This window comes from Phoenix dactylifera, chromosome 9 (assembly GCF_051530095.1).
Source record: "Phoenix dactylifera cultivar Ajwa chromosome 9, Ajwa_hap1_PhDact_Kaust_v1.1, whole genome shotgun sequence".
Taxonomy (NCBI): domain Eukaryota; kingdom Viridiplantae; phylum Streptophyta; class Magnoliopsida; order Arecales; family Arecaceae; genus Phoenix; species Phoenix dactylifera.
The window spans coordinates 29,482,937-29,502,385 of record NC_143198.1 but is presented as its reverse complement, the minus strand read 5'-3'; the positions used below and the strand labels follow the sequence as shown (position 1 = coordinate 29,502,385).

General features: G+C 37.3%; 2 protein-coding genes across 4 annotated transcripts; both read right to left on the bottom strand.

Moving 5' to 3' along the window:
* Positions 1–1,107: 1,107 nt before the first annotated feature.
* Positions 1,108–11,562, bottom strand: LOC103722018 (nuclear pore complex protein NUP85). Of its 3 annotated transcripts, none has more exons than XR_015969026.2 (18): positions 10,945–11,562; positions 10,035–10,137; positions 9,689–9,799; positions 9,473–9,556; positions 8,448–8,519; positions 8,268–8,324; positions 7,686–7,805; positions 7,408–7,608; positions 5,430–5,540; positions 5,277–5,314; positions 5,000–5,156; positions 4,153–4,254; positions 3,968–4,024; positions 3,636–3,782; positions 3,401–3,471; positions 2,130–3,286; positions 1,964–2,020; positions 1,108–1,548 (listed from the first exon to the last, which is right to left on the bottom strand). XR_015969026.2 is itself a non-coding variant. In XM_088704914.2 (18 exons), the coding sequence occupies exons 1-18, from the start codon at positions 11,331–11,333 to the stop codon at positions 1,351–1,353; spliced, it is 2,181 nt and encodes a 726-aa protein (XP_088561040.2). In that variant the 5' UTR covers positions 11,334–11,562; the 3' UTR covers positions 1,108–1,350. The 3 variants fall into 3 exon arrangements, 2 of the variants coding, with proteins under 2 accessions (XP_088561040.2, XP_008810655.3); XM_088704914.2 differs by having other exon boundaries at positions 3,199–3,304; XM_008812433.6 differs by having other exon boundaries at positions 3,199–3,286.
* Positions 11,563–13,668: 2,106 nt separating this feature from the next.
* Positions 13,669–18,985, bottom strand: LOC103722024 (CASP-like protein 3A1). Its single transcript, XM_008812440.5, has 3 exons — positions 18,367–18,985; positions 17,996–18,131; positions 13,669–14,061 (listed from the first exon to the last, which is right to left on the bottom strand). Exons 1-3 carry the CDS (start codon positions 18,678–18,680, stop codon positions 13,846–13,848), a joined length of 666 nt encoding a protein of 221 aa, XP_008810662.2. The 5' UTR covers positions 18,681–18,985; the 3' UTR covers positions 13,669–13,845.
* Between the last annotated feature and the right edge of the window lie 464 nt (positions 18,986–19,449).

Below are 19,449 nucleotides of genomic sequence, written 5' to 3'. Positions count from 1 at the left end.
GTTCATATCAGCCATTTTTTTGAGATCAAAGGAGTTTAAGTTCCACCTACCTGAAATATTTAAACTTGGGTTTTTCATGAAATAGTAATAGAGACCGAAATACTTGAACGGCAGCAAACTCAAGACTCAAAACTCTAGGCTCCTTGCTTCCAAGCAACGGGTGTAAACCCTCGTCTACTCCTCAGCTCACATGTTCAACAAGATATAAACCCATGATTTTTTTCCAAATATCATATAAAAGGGGTATCTGATACGGTTTCAAACTAACCTCAACACCCTTTGCCAACAAGGAACCCTTGAATATTATTACAGGGCAAGCATGCAAAATGACAATTCAGACCTACATAAATTAAGTGTTATGTGTAGAAAACTCTTATAAAGTCGCATCCTTTTTTCTTTTTTAATTGTATGATAGAAATCTCATACTGACGAGCTAATGATTTAGAAACATTTATCCTATGCATCAAGTGGTCAACTTCTTCGTTTCATGTCAAATTTCTGACCGCTTATGCATCCAGATTAAATAATACAAAAAAGTTAACCAAATGCATCTTGAAAAAATTAACCACCATAGAAAACAGATTTTTCAAATCAAATGACTTTTCATTTATAAACAATTTAGAGAAAATGATCATATTCAACTGTTTGGATCATGATGATTCGTACCTCAAACCTCGGACATACATCCTGCTTAATTTAGACCTAAAAAGATCAAGTCCTACAAGCTAAATATAATCAGCCAATTACTAAATGATATTTATTTTTGATCACTAGACCCTCACACCTTGACCACCACAAACTGTAACTGATGGATGCCTATGATTAGAGCATAAACAACCAAAAGCATGCAAATATTCATGTTGCATAAGGAACGACATTCCAGTCTGTTTCAACTTTATGTGCTCTCTAAATTCTTTCAAACTGTAATCTATTAAAAAGGTGGTTATTTGATGTTTGAGAAGCATGTTGGAATTTTTCCATAAATCCATAATGCTTATGAAATTTTACACTGAAATCATTCAATGTCTATTTAGCTATTACAAACTCAAAAGGTGAAATTAGATCCATGTCTCAGACCACAAATATGTCCCACATGTACAAAAGAGCTCGCCCAAAAGCATTTTTCATTCCAATAGAATAGAAAATTGATACCTAACAGCCCATGCTCAAGCCTAGATGTTACAAATTAGAATTAAAGTTGAGTAGTTGTACTAAAGCCCTATGACAAACTGCTAGATGTAGTTTGGACTTTGGATGACATTGATGGGACTTCAAAAGGTGCACAAATTATTGAGTTTTGTCATTCTTTAAAACGAGAATACACAAGGAACCACAATAGTAACCAATGTTTCAGCATTCCTCAAGAATAGCACGCCCCAGATTTGTAGCCAGAGCCAATCGGACAGAGCTTAAGGCCTCAGGTGGCAAGTTGGGTTCACAGAAATCTGGGCACAGCTTCGCCATGGATAATTCTTGCAGTTTGTTCAATAATAGATTCGTTTCGGATACAGTCAATAGCGGCTGAGCCTTCCAGTGTAGCAACTTAACCTGGATGCAAAGGGGAAAAAACCAGATTTGAAACCAGAACAACCACAAAGACAAACATGGATACATGCATACATGAAAATTATACACATAAATGCAAATAAACAAGCACATCCAATCTAATTGGAGTCAAGGAGAATGAAACCTCCCCAGTCATTGGTTGGGCAAACCAAGCAATTGAATAAAGAATATTTTTCAATCACTTCTCTAAAGGATGACATAATCTGATTAGTCCTAGAAATATTTTTGTTTTCCTCACAGGCAAAAAGGACAGGATATTATTTTACACAGGCAACTAAATTCCCTTTTATTAAACAAAAAAAAGGTATTTTCAGATAAAGAAACAACTCATCAACAATGGAGAAATGTCACATAAAACGGCATCAATAATGATATATTAACTACGTATATTACTTACTGAATCATGCAGTAGAGGAAGCCAGAAACGTTGTGGTGTTGATGGATTTTTCATAAGCTGCAGATATTAAATAAGACATTTTCCATCAGTGCAGATGTTTAGATACTAGAAGCACAAAATAAAAACATCAAAACAGCCTGCCTACTTAAAAACAAAGTCAACTTACACATCTTTGATTGTAACAGGTGAAATTCACAGTCACGTTAGCACATGAGAACCATGTGAAGAGCCAGTTCAGCAGGTAAACAATCCTAAGAATTGCAGGTCTAGCTGATCTATCAACTAAACCGTTCGGAAATTGGAGAAAAGAGTATATCTTTGTAATCCATATAGCAAGACTACACTGCCTTCAACAATTAGCAGACCCTCTTCTAGGCCAGTAAATTTTCTAATTAAAATTGTCGCCAGCAAACCTCATCACAAAAAGAGATAAACAGAGGCGAAATTTTACAATGTGAAGATCCAGCAGTACCTGACAATACTTTTCAGGATATGAAACAAAACTCTAACAATTTCATTGGTTAACCAATGCATCATAAAATCAACTTAACAATATCAGCATTCAACACTTCTAGAAATATGCATGGAATCTAGTCTTGTTCTAAGTAAAGCAATTAAGGATCTAAAAGACTACAAATCCAATAGTTTGAAGGTTACAATTCAACCATCAAAAAATTGTCACTCGACTGAATCATATCATTCTTAGATATTTAAATTTTATTAATAATTTTCTGGTCAATAACCAGATTGGAGAAGCAAGAAGTTAACAAAGCATCCACCAAAAATGCTGAAATTTGTATAATCAGAATCTTTGGCCTCATATAAGACCTGAGGAGTTTTACATCGCTACAATAGTAATAAGATTTCTGCATTCAAATCCACATGAAAAAGGGGAGAAATGATAATTTGTTTATTTCTTTGCTTCCCCCCTTTCTCCCGTTCTCTATTTTACATTTCTGAGTCTGAATGTATACTGGACCTGGAAAATGATTTCAAAGAGCCTCTATAATCTGTATACGTCTCACTGAACACAAATGCTTTTGACCAAATGATAAATTTGCTTTAGAAATCAGATAAATAAAATGTGGTATATATGGTACCCAGAACATTTGCTCAAAAGGACAAAGCCAAACAAGTAAATATGCAGACCAAGTCAAACAAAGCAATCACATTGCCCAGTGTAATAATGGAGCCAAAATCATATCTCCTATAAAGCAAGATTCAGATGTAGCTACCTGTATAAGTGATTCCATAGTCTGCCGAGCAGCATCAACAGAACTTCCATCTTGCACCTGCTGAAGGGACCTCTTAAAATCCCGATACCTGTTGTGCAAGCACATTCTTTAAGAATATGGAAGAAAAGAACAGAAAAAGGAAAAATAATTACTGGATGGTACAATAAAATGGCAAGAAAAGGGAAGTGAAAGCACAAAGTACTTGTGGAGAAATTCGAGGCCTCCTGCAGTCCCAACTTGCGAACCAAGAAGTTCAATTAATCCCTCCCATTGCTGTCAGGAGCGGAAAATATAAGTCAAAAAAGAGCAGTTAACATAGTTGTTTCCAGGCGATAAAATGCCACATTATTTAAAGTGACTTTTGCGAATTTCCTTCCATCAATGTCAGAGGGCTTTTTATGTGCATGAAACATTGCACAAGGAAGAGAGATATAAACCTTGAAACTGTCATCAGATATCGACTTCCCAATATATTCAAATAGCTGTTGAGCAATTTTGTTCAGCCGAACTTCATCACGAGCTTGTTGAAGCCAGTAAACACCAGAACCCTTTCTACCATGCTTCCAGTGGTATGTGCCAGCAATCTGTCCGGTAAGACTAACCAAATCAATATAATTTTTTATTCATTTAAAATCTGAGTTTTCCAAAAATTTGGGCACATAAAATTTGAAGGCCTTTTCCGCCACAATGCGTTTGAAGCAATGCACTGCAAAGTTTTGGAAATTTAACTTTACAACTACATGACAGATGTTTGGAGAGCTAGTGATACCTTCATAATACTTGAACTGATGTTTTCCAATTCATATAAACGGCAAATCTCTAGATTCTGTCAGAACACAAAACAGAATATCTAGGTCATAAATCGTATATCCAACAAAAATCAGCATATTCAAATGGAAGGAAATAGCAACAAGGAAATTAATGCTGCCAAAATCAAATGACAAACCTAATCACCTTAAGTATCATTTGATAATGTTGCACAGGCTGTTTGTACAGTAAAATCTCTAACAGACCCAAACCTTGCTTTGGGCATGATGCTAGATATGTTGGTGCAATCTGACAAGAGATGCCATAGTATTAGCAATTTAGTCGAAAAGAAGTGCTTTAAGAACAAATCATAAGATGGCAGGTTAAATGGATTACAGATTTAAAAAGACTGCTGGTTATAATGCACATTAAAAACTGGTCTTGACCTATTTATTTGGTAGAAATTTGTAATACTAGAAGAGGACCAGAGAACAAAGAAAATAATGACAACACCTTAAAAGTTCGGAGCACTTAGCAAGAATATGAGGTGATAGGAATAAATACTAGAAAACTAAACTTAGAATTTAAAGGGAGCTTGGCAGGCAGCAGAGTCCTACTTACACTAAACATATACAACTTGATTTATCTGGCTTTCAAAAGCCCAATGTAGTAAAAATAGATAATATGAAAATGTGTAGCCCTGAGGATGCTCCTCACCCTTCCATGAATTCGGCTTTCCATTTACATCAAAAACTTGGATGAGACATGAAGTTTACTTCTTTGTTCATGTGAAATATTATATTACATTATACAAAAGTTAGAAAATTCTATAAAACAACTTAATTTAAGAACAGTATATTTACTTTAACGGCAACTAATTGGCAATTAATCATGTAGGCACAGAAGTAGATCTACAAATGCCAAGATTGCATTTCCTTGGTCCTCTCTGGACTCATAAAGCTGATGTTAAGCAAACGCTCCTAATGATTAAGATTTTCTTTGATAGATCAGGTTTTATAATTGATAAATTCAGTACAAAATGATAGGAACTCACTTGCCAAGTCAAAGGATGAGAAGACAAAACTTGAGCATATACAAGTCGGTGGAGTTCCTCTATGCTGATATCTCCCAAGTTATACCTCTCCTCATGCAACAGAATGTCAGCATGACCATTATCGGCTGTCAACAATTCCATGGCATGGACAACCATCCTGCATAAACAGAAGCATGAGCTGCTTGTAAGATGACATATATACCAGATCCAAACCTAATTATCACAGTTGTTGCAACTAAAAACCAAAAAGCAGTTCTACAGAGGTTTTATGGCTTACCATGGTCCAAATGTCTTTGAGCATTCTGCTAACACAACCTAAAAAATGAGTAAGAAACATTATATTTACACAATTAAACTAAATATCTCTTGTAGAGAAATATTGCTGTATTTTTAAGGCCAAATAGTCATGAGCACATAATCCTTTTCTCACCTCAGGATTTTCTCCAAGAATACCAATGAGGAGGCACATCAGCCCGCTAGAACTAGAGGATGGTCTCAATTGCATGCATTTCTGAGATAAGCTATGGAACCCTTCTAGGCCCTGAGACATGGTAATAAAGTCCTTGGTACATAAAATTAAGAAAGAACTAAAGAAAGTTAAGGATATAGAAAAGACTCAGCAATAAAAAAAAATCAACTATAGATAAAGTTGAGGACACATCCAATCAAATTTTGCAGTCAATCCTATAGAATTTCTAACCAGATAAGGAAAGGAGATTATCCTATCAATTTTTGGTATAAATGGATACTTCAACTTTCTCGAGTAAGAATTACATTTTGGGTTAGATTGAGATATTTTACATAAGGTGGGATAACAATATAACGGCGAGATTCTAACCATTAAAACATTATCTAAATTCAACCACGCCACAAAATAATAAAGTGATGTAAGTTTATCATAACTATAAAAAAAAATTAGATACTAAGTTAAAAGAACAAAGATGCATTGAGTTGAATAAACGTCATGAATATAAAAGTTCCTATTGAATTTTCATGTGGCTCCAACAAATGAATGTACAGACTGGAAGGGAGAATAATGCTTATAGCCTCCCAATTAATGCATCATTATGTTCATTTTATGTTTCATCACTTCACCAAATGTGGCTAGTTTAGCTAACTTATCATAACATAGACATACATTTACATAAAATATATAGCATATTTTTTTGGACATAGCATATTCAGATTGGATACTGACATAAACCATGTTGGCACGGAGTAGACAAATAGTTCAGTTAAACAACCATCCTCAGAAACATTTAATTGCTCTATGTTCCAGACATTTAAACATCCACCATACAAATGAGTGACATGACCCACACAAAGCAAAAACAGGATCAAGAACTGCATTAAAATTTTTAAAATAATCCTCCTAACAATGAGGATACTTCCTGTCATAGACACTAAACACACAATATGAGGGCAGATTCATGTCAGGATCACTACTCCAATTATGTATCATAGTGTTGTTAAAGTTCTTTAGCATCAGCATTTACTCAAGTGGTATCACGTGTAGCATGGCAGGTTCATCAACATCTTAAAATCCTAGTTACTATTATATTTAGATGGTGCATAGATTTTGTCCTGTCTTCTTAGCAACCTTCAGCATGATACAGAGCATTCAATACCTTTTCCAGTAAAGATTGCAGTAGCATTCCTTGTTCTTAACAATCCATCCCAGTTATGAGGATTCTCTTGAATTTCCAACTAACTAAGAAATTTCAAAACACAAACACACTATAGTCTATCAGGTACTAGATGAATACATGTTCTCCCAGAAGCTAGCTGAATCGATTTGATTTTGCAACCCTTGGCCAAATTGGTTTTCCCCTTCCATATTGTACTCTATATTTTGATAAGCAGAGCATAAAGAAGATCTTTGTGAATCCACTCACTAACGCAATGACTGCCCATTGAACTGGATAACAATACCAAGGAGTTTCAAGCATCAAATGTCACAAACACCTCTAACCCAAATTTAAACTTCTTCAACCAGTCAATTCACAAGAGAATATAGAACTGATAACAATGCCGAGCAATATTACCCTTCCAGATTTTGTGAAACATTTCTGTGTGTGGCAGGAGATGAGTGCACCAATTAAATAAAGAAAGCATCTGCAATCTGACTCGCATTCCTCAGTAAGTCTATCACTCTAAACATAAAATATCAATTAAATTAATTAATTTCCATAAAACAAACTGTCAAGCCTCACAAAACTTTACAAAATCAAACCTATTATTCAATTAAAGGTGTAAAGCACAACAGTCATTTTACTTCATGTGAAACTTCTGGACTAAATTAACCTAAGCAATTAACTAAGGAATGGCATCAGAATAAAGAACTAACATACTAGAAACTATTACAAAGCATTATAGTCCATATTAGAAAACAAAATATATGTACTGACCATTGTGAATGGCCTTATGTAGAGAAAGTGAGATATAAACAGCTCCATCCAGTGACAAGTTGCAGATGTAAGATTGCTAACTTTACCCAACATGATCTGTAACAAATTCCTCAAACCTTCCCGAGTTTGGCGATGGCTGCATTGAACCCAAAATGCACTAGAATCTAATTTACTTATATGGCCCCGCCATTTCTCCCATGCCTGGCAGTGGAGATAACAAGGTTAGTCTCTAATCAATGACACAGAAAACAATGATGCTAAGCATTATGCAGTCATACCTTGATAAACTCCGGTTTGGTTTTATAGCATTGACCTAATCTTCCAGTTGGTAGATGAGGACGCATGCGTGGCATTGTGGAGACAAGAACAGCAACTGCCTCTACCAGCCCATTTTCTGTCTGTACCATGCATATGGAGTTAAAGCAATATATGAAACAATATCTGGTTTATCTTCTCAATGTTGATATCAACTTCCAAACTTATTGAACATGAGTTCTTTTGTTTTTAACAAGAAAATCAGACCATGGCAAACTACTCCTTTCATATCATAGTAGTTGAATATAATGTAATAAGAGCAGGAAAAAGATGCTGAATCCATGCACTACCACAAAAATAGCTCAGATGTCATACTGTTTGTCCCTCCCAAAGTTAGCTACACTATAGCAGAAACTAAGAAATGATAATAATTTCTTGCTGACTTAGCACTTCCAAAAGCCTCTCTTTGTTTAGAAGAAGAAACATTAATAATTTCCAAATCACAAAAATTAGTATCTTTTCTTAGCAGAACATGTTATCTCATATAAATATTAGTGACCACAAAAATGCACTTCAATTAACCTTTCATTGGTATGCTTACCAACCTCACGGCTGCCAAGTTGATCCAGTTGATAAGATCCATGTAGTCTCAACAATTTCACCTGCAAAAAGGAATAGCATACTCTCAGCTCATAGGGCAATTAAAAGATCTGAACAAGTGGTGATGATACAGCATGCAGATGCCAGCAGACAACTTGAGATACATAAACTTCAAAAAATCATACCACAGTGTCAAGCCACCCAACTGCAAGTGCTAATGACATTACTTCCCAGTACTCAGGATCATCCTCAACTACCTGTTCAGCATATGCTTAGTCAAAACTTTTGCTTCTTTTGATACAATAACTTAAAAGCATAAACCTCATAGTGAATGTCTTTTGTACAAAGCAATCCAAATATATCTCAAGCCATATCTTTCCATGAATGCCGGTAGCCTTATCATTTGCATAAGGGGCAGCTCCGTGCACAAGCTCCCGTCACTGCAAGGTTTGGGAGGGTCAGATATATGAAGCCTTACCTTCATATGCGGAGAGGCTCAATCCAAATTTTAGACCTATGACATCCATGTCACAATGGAGCAATTTTACTATTGCATCAAGGCTCACCGCCTAATCTTATCATTGCACAAGAAGATATAGTATAACGAAATACATCAGTGGCCAATTCTCTGATACACAATCAAATTGAGAGGTATCAACAGTTACACTGCTCAGAAGAACCAAGTGTCTCAAAAAAAATTTCTCCTGAACACTTAAGAGGTAAATTTAAGGAAAAAAGGGAGAAGGGGGCAACACTATCACAGTTTACAGGTGAATTCTCTGTTGCAGCCTCTGGTCTTGCAAGTCCCAACTGCATAAATAACTAATTGGAATATAATATTTTAATATTGGGGGTTCATTTTGTTACAAACTTAAAAAGTGTAATGCTGATTATTGAGGTCTAAAAACCATAGAACTCTAAAATTGAATGATCAACCATGATAACGTACAATGGTCAAGCGTAATTAAACCAACAAAAAAAGAAATCATGGAGATAGTAAAAGACAGATTGAGTAGGATTCAAGGAATAATACTCCAACTAAAGCAACTAAGAATACCATTTCACTTCAGAACAAGATTATTCTACACAAAAATATATTCGAAACAAAAAGGGAAAAATAATGACAAGAGGCCAAATCAAAAACAGAATTATCTTAAAAAATATAAGAACTCAAGAAATGATGCTAGATAGATCACAAAAAAATTCAAACCTGTAAATTGACAAGCCTTTTTTGCAGGCCTGCAAGCTTTGAATGGATTGTAGTCTCTGTCCTGGTCAGGAGGCTGTCATAATCCTAGGAAAGGAAAATATAAAATAAATACAGAAGCAAGCATTTAAAAGTCTATAATGGAGAATGAAAATTGCTGTGTGAATCCGCAACAAATGAAATAAACAGAAGATGAAGAATAAAAAGAAAGAGCATTACTGCTAACCAATCGACAAGGCGCTCTGGAAGCCAAGTTAGTGACAGCTTATCCACATAAAATATTTCCATTAGCTGCCATGCCGCCTTTAATCTGGTAGGTTCCTCATGAGGCTGAAAGAAAAGAGACTATTAACTTCAATAGAGGCAATTAGAAGAAAACAAAAAAGGAAAAAGATTTGGGTGCCAAACTGCCAATAGAAATCCAACATATGATGTTCGAAAAAGTATATAAACATCAAAGAACAAAAATGATTAACAAGGATTTTATTAGCAAAAATGTTTTGAATAGCCAGCAACTGCTTCCCATGAAACGTGATTTTATTAGCAAGTTACAGAACAGGCTCACCTGCATAACCATCTCTGGGTCCTCAATCACTGTGCTAGAAGGAAGCATAGGATTCCCAAGAAGGTCACTTATGTGATGACTGTAATCCAAAACATGTTCCCACCTGCATGTGCCACAAACATCATATTAGAGGACAACTTACAGCCTGAATCCTTTTTCTGCTGATTTGCAAACACAATAATGCATACAAATTTTCTAGCAGTCCTTAGAAGCTGCTTCCCCATTTTACCACCGAAAAGGTTAGTCAATCCAAGACAACTAACTGAAAGAACCTACCCTTGGTAGGTATGAACGGTAAAAATTAGAAGAATGATACCAATTTGGTATCCATGCGTGGATTCTGTTTCCAAAAGCTCAACAAGATTCCCTAAATATTCTAAGATAAATGCAACGGTATGATATCTGGAAAGAATAGAGCATCATCGAAAGCCCAATTGAAGTGCCAAATAAATGGTGAATACTAGACCCAAGAAACCACCAAGTCTTGGTCTTTCTTACAAACCTCCTCTTTCGACATTGATATTCGCTATTCAATTAAAGAAGTGCAAGCACTTGGCTGAATATGATTTCTCAATAATTTCAACAAAAACCTTGCAACTAATTCAAATAAATGGAAGCATGGCAAAGTCAAAAAATCCTAAGTTTTCCGTCGCATACCATGCTAGAGGTCGGAGCCTTCTTGCAAAGAAAAACACCACAAAGAAGTTTACCTCCCCCCCCCCCCCCCCAAAAAAAAAAAAAGTGATGTTTGACTACTCATTTAGATAGACAGATTACGATAGACAAATTCTTGAACACCATAGTTCCAGTTACTAACCCTAGTACAGAAGAACTCCAAACAGCATACCAGCACATGAAATAAAGAGAGAGAAAGACAGAGAGAGGGAGGGATTGGATGGAAAAGGATCACCATTCCGTGCGAATCGAAGATGCAGACATCCTTGACATGGCCGCGAGTGAATTCTTCCGACTCTGGAGCAGCGCGAAGGCAGGAACGGAGCCATAAGCGATCCTCCGCCTCTGAGCCTCACTGATCTCCCCGTCACCGGCGCCGAGCTTGACCTCCACTATTTTCCCGCCGATTTCTTCATCCGAAACTTCGTCCTCTTCGCCGCCAGCGGGGTCCGCCTCCGGAGGACGAAGGCACGCGACTTGAAGGAGGTTCCCCCGGGTCCAGGAGACGTAAACGCGGAAGATCGGGGCATTGACACCGTGGCGGACGGGGTAGACGACCGGGTCCCGGACATCCGGCGGGAATGGGACGAGGGAATCGCCGGGATCCGACGCAAGGCCGGGCATCTCGGCCGGACGGAAGGGGGGCCAGGGGGCTAGGGTTTTGGGAAGGGCCGGTTTTGGGGGGCCTAGGCTTTTTGAAAGGGTTTAGCGAAGGAGCGGGCTTGCAGCCACGCGGTGCGATCTCCGGTGCACGTCGTAACACCGCCTTGCCTGATGGTCTTATAGCAACGTGACAATGGACCATCCGACGCATGTTTTCATTTTTAATGTTGAGAGCTCCTGCCATTATTATCTTGCAAGCCAAATTCCCAATCATTATGGGTCAAAATACATGTTAGAAAAATCACTGCTTAGCTAACAAGGATCTAAAAATTCCCAGTCACCCATGATTCATGCAGTGATCCCAGAAAAATACAAAATTTAGATGTCGTTTGGTAAGACTTTCATATACTTCTATTTTTAAAAATAAAAATAAAAATAAGTACTTTTAACTTTATAAATTTTTAAAAATATAAATATATTTAATATAGTCTATTATTTTTTAAAATATAAAAATGATGGTGATGATAGAGATAATGATAGTAACAATAGATGTAGCAGCAATGGTAGTAACATCGGTGATGGTGCTCGTGCTAGTGAAAGTAGTGATGACAGTGATCGCGGTGGCAGCAGCACAATGGTAATGTAGTAGAGGTCACAACAATGACATGAATGTTGTGGTACTGGTTATGATGATGGTAATGAGGAATGCTAATTATGTGGTTATAATAGTGATAATAGCAACAATGGCAATGGCTAGCGGTGGAAGGGGGCGAAGGGCTCTTCTCTGTCAGCCACCCAAACATCCTACATTCCCATGAGCACACACTTCCATTCCCTGCCCCAATTGTACAAAATATGGTTCTCGATCTATTCAACTAGGAGCATGGGAGAAGAGGACTTTAGAATACTGGTTAGACCGAAGGAGTGGGCTTCCTTAATGGCAATTGCGAGGTGCTGCTACTGTAGTGTTCCGACTTCCGAAACAGAAGCGCGTGGTGTAGACCCTCCAAATCCCTAAGTGTTAATGATGAGGGAAAGTTAAAAACAATGATGAAGCATTAGGAGTGTGTTAAAAAAATAGCCGAACTGTTAACCCAACTCGAACTAGTCTCTTCAGCTCAATTTATATCATTTTTTTTAATTTGATTTGGCTTTAGTTTTAGAAAATCTTAAACCGAAAAGTTTCATTCAGTTTCGGATTGAGTTTTCAAAAATTGACTCAAATTGATCTCACGTGTCCCATATATATTTACATATAATTTAATTTTTTATTATTTTATATTTTTAAATATAAAATAAAATTTTTATATACAGATTCTGCACAACTTAATAGGATGAGATAGATTTATTTATATATTTTAATATTTTCTTACATACCTCAACAAGTTATTACATGTTTTTATATTCAGTTAATAGATATTATATAAATATATCAACTATCCTATTTAGGGAGAAAAATCCCATATGTACAACTAGATGTGTTCGGATCCTCGTGATATTTTTGCTTCGCTCTACCCAACCCGTCCTCTCATCACCGAAGTCGACGGGCTGACAAACTTTGGATGGAATGAGCAATTCACTGTTGCTGTACATTCATGCATCATACGCTCATCTCGAATTGCCGCCCCGACCATATAAACTAAATCGACGCATTAAATTTTTACTTAAAAAAATTCAGATTAATTGGAGTTACTTTCGTTGTAGTTTATAAAAAAATATAAATATATAAATAAATCTATCTTATTCTATTAACTTAAGTTTTTAGAATAAGTAGTAATTTCAATATGATACAACGTATAATTTCTTTACGTACCTAGTGATACAGGCCACCAGATAACCAGAATGTGTCCCATTGGATGTTTAGGGCAGCATAAAACAATGAGCTCGTTCTTTCACAAGGGAAAAGAGAAACTGATACTAAAACATTGTGGTCAGGTTTGCTGTCTGGATGTATAGAATTTTCTTCATGGCATCATTAACGGCCAGTTCTCAATTAGAGAGAAACAGTTCTATAATGGGTTACATTGCATCCTTATAATTGAGGATTTAGTTAGAATAGTGATTGGAGTGCCGTATTTAGATGACAAACAACTCATATATGCTTGATATGCCTCTATGGCACCTGTGATCATGCATACCACCCTCTCCTTGCCAAGTTCTTGGCAGCGGGAATGGGCACTCCTTCAACTTACCTGTGTGAGGTCACTTTCCAAAATTTACAGTAGTTTTCTCACTATTACCATGGCCCTATAGAAAGATGGTTACTTTCTAATTCACTATTCTATGCCTTGTGGTGAGGCACTTTCACAGCTAACGAGATGCAATTTGTTCGATTTCCACATGAACGGCTAAAATCTGAATTTTCAACCCAAAATTTTTTTGCAAACCTGGGAGCACAATCACATACAAGAGCAAATCTCAAGGCACTTCAGATCATCCATTCTGAACAAAATATCCAAAGCCATATACTCTAATTTTTGGTTGATATTTACATGGAACACAGATATGATAGCAAAGTGGGATTTTAAAGCACTCAGTACCTGGACAACCAAAGCACGTCGAGAATTGCAGAGATAGCTAGAAGGAGGCAGCTAATAAAAGCAAATGTGATTGAGATAGCCATGCGGTCACAGAACCGGTGCAGAGGCTTACAGAAGTCTGGAAGTGCAGTGTGCCGGATCCCTGTGCGGTTTAAGTTGGTCACCCCAGCTGCAGCTGAGCCCGCAGCCATCATAGCATATGCAAAAGCCTGACATACACAAAATTACAGCATTATAGCTTGCAGTAGTTTACATACCTTTTACCATTTTTCATGATGTAGAAACAAATGCGATCATATATGTCGAGTCACAAATCTATTGTAGTTTAATTCACAACTATATATATGCTCACATACAAATGACAAAGCATAGGTATATAATTGTAGAACATTTTTTGTGCATAGAACAGAGTTCCATATAAGTTTGCAGATCACATGGTATTCTTGGTTGTCCCTATTGGTTACCAAAAAAAAAAACTCATGCATGTCAAATAAAAACTTGAGTTTTTTTTGCATGCAAGGGAATTAAGCCAAATCAGATATACGTACTAAAATTAATAGACTGAAATAAATGAAAGTCATTCACAAGAAAATCAGCATGGCTATTACATTGGAATAATTAAGACCTGAAGGTGTCAAGGACAAAACCATACTCATAAGCCTACGCTATAAAGGATACTGAACCTGCTGATGTGATTGCAGCCAAGGATGTTATTCATCTAAATAAGAAAGGACTGGAGGGATATAAGCATCTGAAAGTCATGAAAAGAAGAGCTGGCACCTGGCCGTTCGTGATGAAAACCTTTGAAAGCTCATACATCTTGCTTCCATAAGGTGCCCAACAAATAGGGCATCCAATATATTTTGTGAAGCTGATTACCAGGCAGAGTAGATGATCAAACCTCACAACATCTTACTAAATTCCCAGAGACAGATTGCAAAGATGAAGATTCTTTTTGCATGAGCACATGAAACGTTTTTTTGGCCACTAGTATCTGGGCTCAAAATGACAAGCTGCTCTCATTAAAAAGTATTTTAAAAAAGCAGTTACAACAATGTACGTGCAATTTATATTGAGCCAAATATCTCTTCTCATATACAAACTCTAATTTGCGTTCATATCCTTAGTTATGCAAGTAATTCTTGTTGGTTCAGAAAGGGATACGAGTAGAGAAAGAAGAGGTGAGAGAGAAAGATGGATGGCTCCAATATAGAATCACTGATCACAAAAAAAAAAGGTATCGCCATGCTCCAAGAGCTTAGCGCAAAGAAAAGCATCCAACATCATCCCATCTATGAAGTTACTGTGCTTGCTTGTGTTTGTACTACAAAGTACTAATCAGATTGAAAAAAGGTAATTTCTAACTGTTCCTGCCCTTTCTTTCTTTCAAGAAGCTTCGAATCTAATAACCTCAATCCCCTGCTAAGAGGCTTAAAGGTCATGGAGAGAGGAAAGATGAAGAGATAAAGGAGATTTCATTGGTCAGATTGGGGAGTTGGGCAGAGGGCATGAGAGAGAAATGGGAGGGAGTAATGAGGATTGAGAAGGGAGCCAGTTTACAAGCGATTATTTGGTAGTATAATTTTTTTATTTTTCACTCACCCGGACGAACTGGTTTTGGGAGTGCTGCTGACAGCCTTGTCGGGGCATGGGGATATCGCATTGGACAGCTAGGAAGTGCAGCTTTCCTCGTATCTTTAATGTTATCGTCCATTATCCATTTTAAAATAAAGCAAGTGTTATATGCATTTTGCCTAAAAAGAAGTATATTTATAAGGCTATAATTATAAAGCATTACCAAAACTTTACCACAGTTTTTTTTTGAGGGAAAAGCTGGATATTCTCCATGTTTCTATTTTAAAAAAATGAAATAAGAAAGAAGAATCCCGATAGACAACTAATGACTGTCATATTAAATTAGCCTGTTGACGGGGTCTTTTGGTGCATTACCAACATAGAACAATGCACTTCTTGATATGTAGTTATTTGCAGTCCTTGGATACAATCAACATAAGATAATGTGCATTACCACATTGCAGTTTGTATCTAACCTTAAGATCCACACAACTTATGCCTTAACTTTCATGATGGAAAATAGCTTTGAAATAATATGCTTTGCGTTTATACAAATATAATTGATGCAAGTACTACAAAAGGACAGGTTGATAAGACGCAGAAGTCTGTAGTTTATGACATAATAGAAACTTTGTTACATGGAATAATCTGATATCAGAACAACAAAAGAAATTACGACCAAAGAGGAATTCCAACTAAAGGACAAGCTCTTAGATGATTTTGGCACGACACCGGGCTATTTTAATGGGATTACACAAGGCAATACATAATCAAAGCAGTTTGGACTTAAACACACCTAAATTCTTATTTTTTTTAAAAAAACAAATTTTCATACTAGTAATTTGTGTGACCATAAAATTTTGTTGCAGGAAATTGACGGCATGTGGTGGATCTATCATCTATATGACCAGTCTGGTCATTTCCGACCATCAGACGACTGCTACAATTTTGTGATCATATAATCATTTTGAATTATTTTGGTTGTACTTCAAACTGATTCCTGGAAATAGCTTAGCAGAAATTGCTATCCAATAGAAATTTGAAATAAACTACACTTCTTAACCTAGAATGTTGCAACAATTAAGGGGAGAAAGGACAGCTAAGAAGTGTAACTTTCTGCATTTTTCATTTTTTTACCTCGTTTCAGAACCAATAAAGGTTCCCTGCATGCACTTGGTGGGTCTCAGAAAAGATGAATCTACAAGTGAATAAACCAAGCACATAACACCATGCAGTTTATCAGAAAAGATCATGGAGATGCATCTACAAGAAGTGATAACAAAGGCAAGTATATATTACACAAAAGATGAAAGGGTTAACTGCTAATGTAAAGCACAACAGTAAGCTGCATAACATGGAAACTTAATTCTGTTTCTTAGTTCTGTATGTAATAAGATAGGTCTTCTGTCCCTCCAAGTGGCCCCATAGGTCTTAGAGAAAACCTGTCTTGCCTAAAGTAGCAATGACTGATTCACAAGGTTGACAACATTCTGAGCATTGATTATTACATTCTTGAACCATGATAGATATGTTCTTCATCCAAAAATCTAATCCATTAAGATAAGATAAAGCCGGTGGGTTAAAACTCTTAGAAGTTTGAAAAACATATCTGCACAAACAGCGCTGCCATGAGATCCCTGACTTGTCATGATCCGTATAAGGGTAAGATATCATGGCATGCAGCCATGCTTGGAGGTATACATAAAAAACAAGAAAAATGGTTCTTTGCAGACCAATGCCTCGCATCATTTACATTAACTAAAATAATGACTGAGATTTGACATTAATTTTCGGATCTGAAATGGCATGCAACCCCCAAAGCATGGTATCTTCTATTTCCATGATGTAACAGCCAGCAACATGCACCCTTTGAATATGAAGAGGCCCATAATGCACCTAGAGTCACAGTTAAAACTAAAACTAGAGCCACCCTCGCATCATATTATCCCCTTAAACTAAGTTGTTACTAGTTACTGCTGCTGAACAATCTACTATAGAATTCTATTCTATCAAATTTAGGTGTATCTACCCTCCTTTACTAAAGCTATTTAATGTTCTGATCCCTATGATGAAACTATGTCGGCCATTATGAGCCACCATAAATGCAACGTTCGGCCATACCTATTCAAAGGCAAGCAACAAATACATTTCCTATTCCAAACCTCTTAACTTCCATGATGCACCATAGAAGATGGGAACATGTTACGTGCAACCTAGGTACTTAGATGCCACACTTTTGCAAACATTGCCGACAAGCTACGTACTAGTTTCAATCATTGACCTGCGTCTGCTAAAATTAAACTAACAATTAGCAATCTACAGTTTAAGAGATACATATCATTCATCACAGCCAAATCGTTTCCTAAATGAGAGCAATATATGAAAGATAGCATCATAATGGTGCTAACTTGGTTTTTAAAAAAAGAGAGGAAAATTCCCACAGAACCATGATTCTTTCGTTGTTTTAACACTAAAAAGTAATCTCTGAGTCAAAGTTTGCGAGACGCCGAGACAATAGATCTTCGTTGCACTCATATAACCCACGCGTAGTAGTTAAAGAATGCGTACCTGATCGCCGGCAAATATAACCCACGCGTGACGACGAGATGGGATGGCCGGCGCTTTCTTCACCAGCTTCCTCATGGTGAGTAGAAGCTGTAACAGCGAATGCGCCGCCACCGCCGCCGAGATCCCCACCAGATACCTGACCAAAGACCAGAAATGGTAACCACACTGCCTGGTACATCGACTCAAGTGCAAATCTAATAACACTACATCAATCCATCAATCACGACCGTCCATTCCGTACGCTGAAGCCATGGAGGGGTATTTTGGGAGATCAAATAATTTAAAAAGGGGGCACGGGGGGGGGGGGGGGGGGGTATTCTGGGATGGACGGGATGGACGGAAAAGGGGGTAAAGATTCATCGCTCTCTTACTCGAGGGAGTCGGAAAAGGACCACTTGGAGTAGAGCGGGAGCTGGAAGCCGAAGAGCGAGAGCTCCCCGCGCTGCTTCGCCGAGACCATCAGCGCCAATGCCAGCAGCGACGAGACCACTGTCGCCACCCGCACCACCGCTCCGGCCACGTCCCACTGCCGCCCGGCCTCGGCGGCACCGCCTGGTCCTCCTGTCACCGGCACCAGCGGGCCGCTCATTGTCCCCAAGTCCGCCGCTGCCGCCACCTTCGCTGCCTCCGGCATCTGGATCCCCACCTCCGCCGGCGCCTTCCGCCCTTTCACCGCCGCGTCCATCTCTCACTCTCTCAATCTAGTTCCTGGGGGCTAATGGGAAGGAGGCGAGAGGGACTTAAAAAGGACGGAATGAGTGACCGTACGGCCTGTCTGTGACTACGAGGGAGGACGAAAGTCACGAAACTCCGGAAATGGTGCTTTAATTTATGGTTATCTGATCTATCACTTAACTAGTTGCGTAGAAAAGCAGTCTTAAAAGCTAATTTGAGTTCTTAGCACAAAAAAAGGCTAATTTGGGCCGGCTATTCTATTTGCTGCTTAAGAGTGAAGTCTGACACCAAGAGCAGCGTGAGATCAGGAGCTTGCTTGACATATACATAATTCTTCTGAGAAAATGATTTTTTATAACCTTTAAATATTTTTATCAGTTTTATCTTAAAGAAGTTTTATACCATCTAAAAAATTATTAAAAAATGATTCAGATAATAATATTATTTTTTTATCGTTTGTTATTTTAATTATATTATTATTGTAAGATTGTTATAATAAGTATTGTTTTAATATTAAATAACTTCTGAATTTATAAAATGTGTTAAATAAGAATTTTTGAGGATGCTAATTGGTTCCGTTGCTTATAGGATGAAATGGTTTGGTTGATAAAGTGACTCTGTTTTGGGTCAGGTTTTTTGTATGCTCGTTCTCTTAAATATTGCAGTTATTGTAGTAACCGTAGTGAATCTAGTGATTAATCATGATCTTTGGTAAAGATTTGTTATAATAAAAAATATAAATGTTTAATTTATATAATATCTTATCTACCATCCGTCCT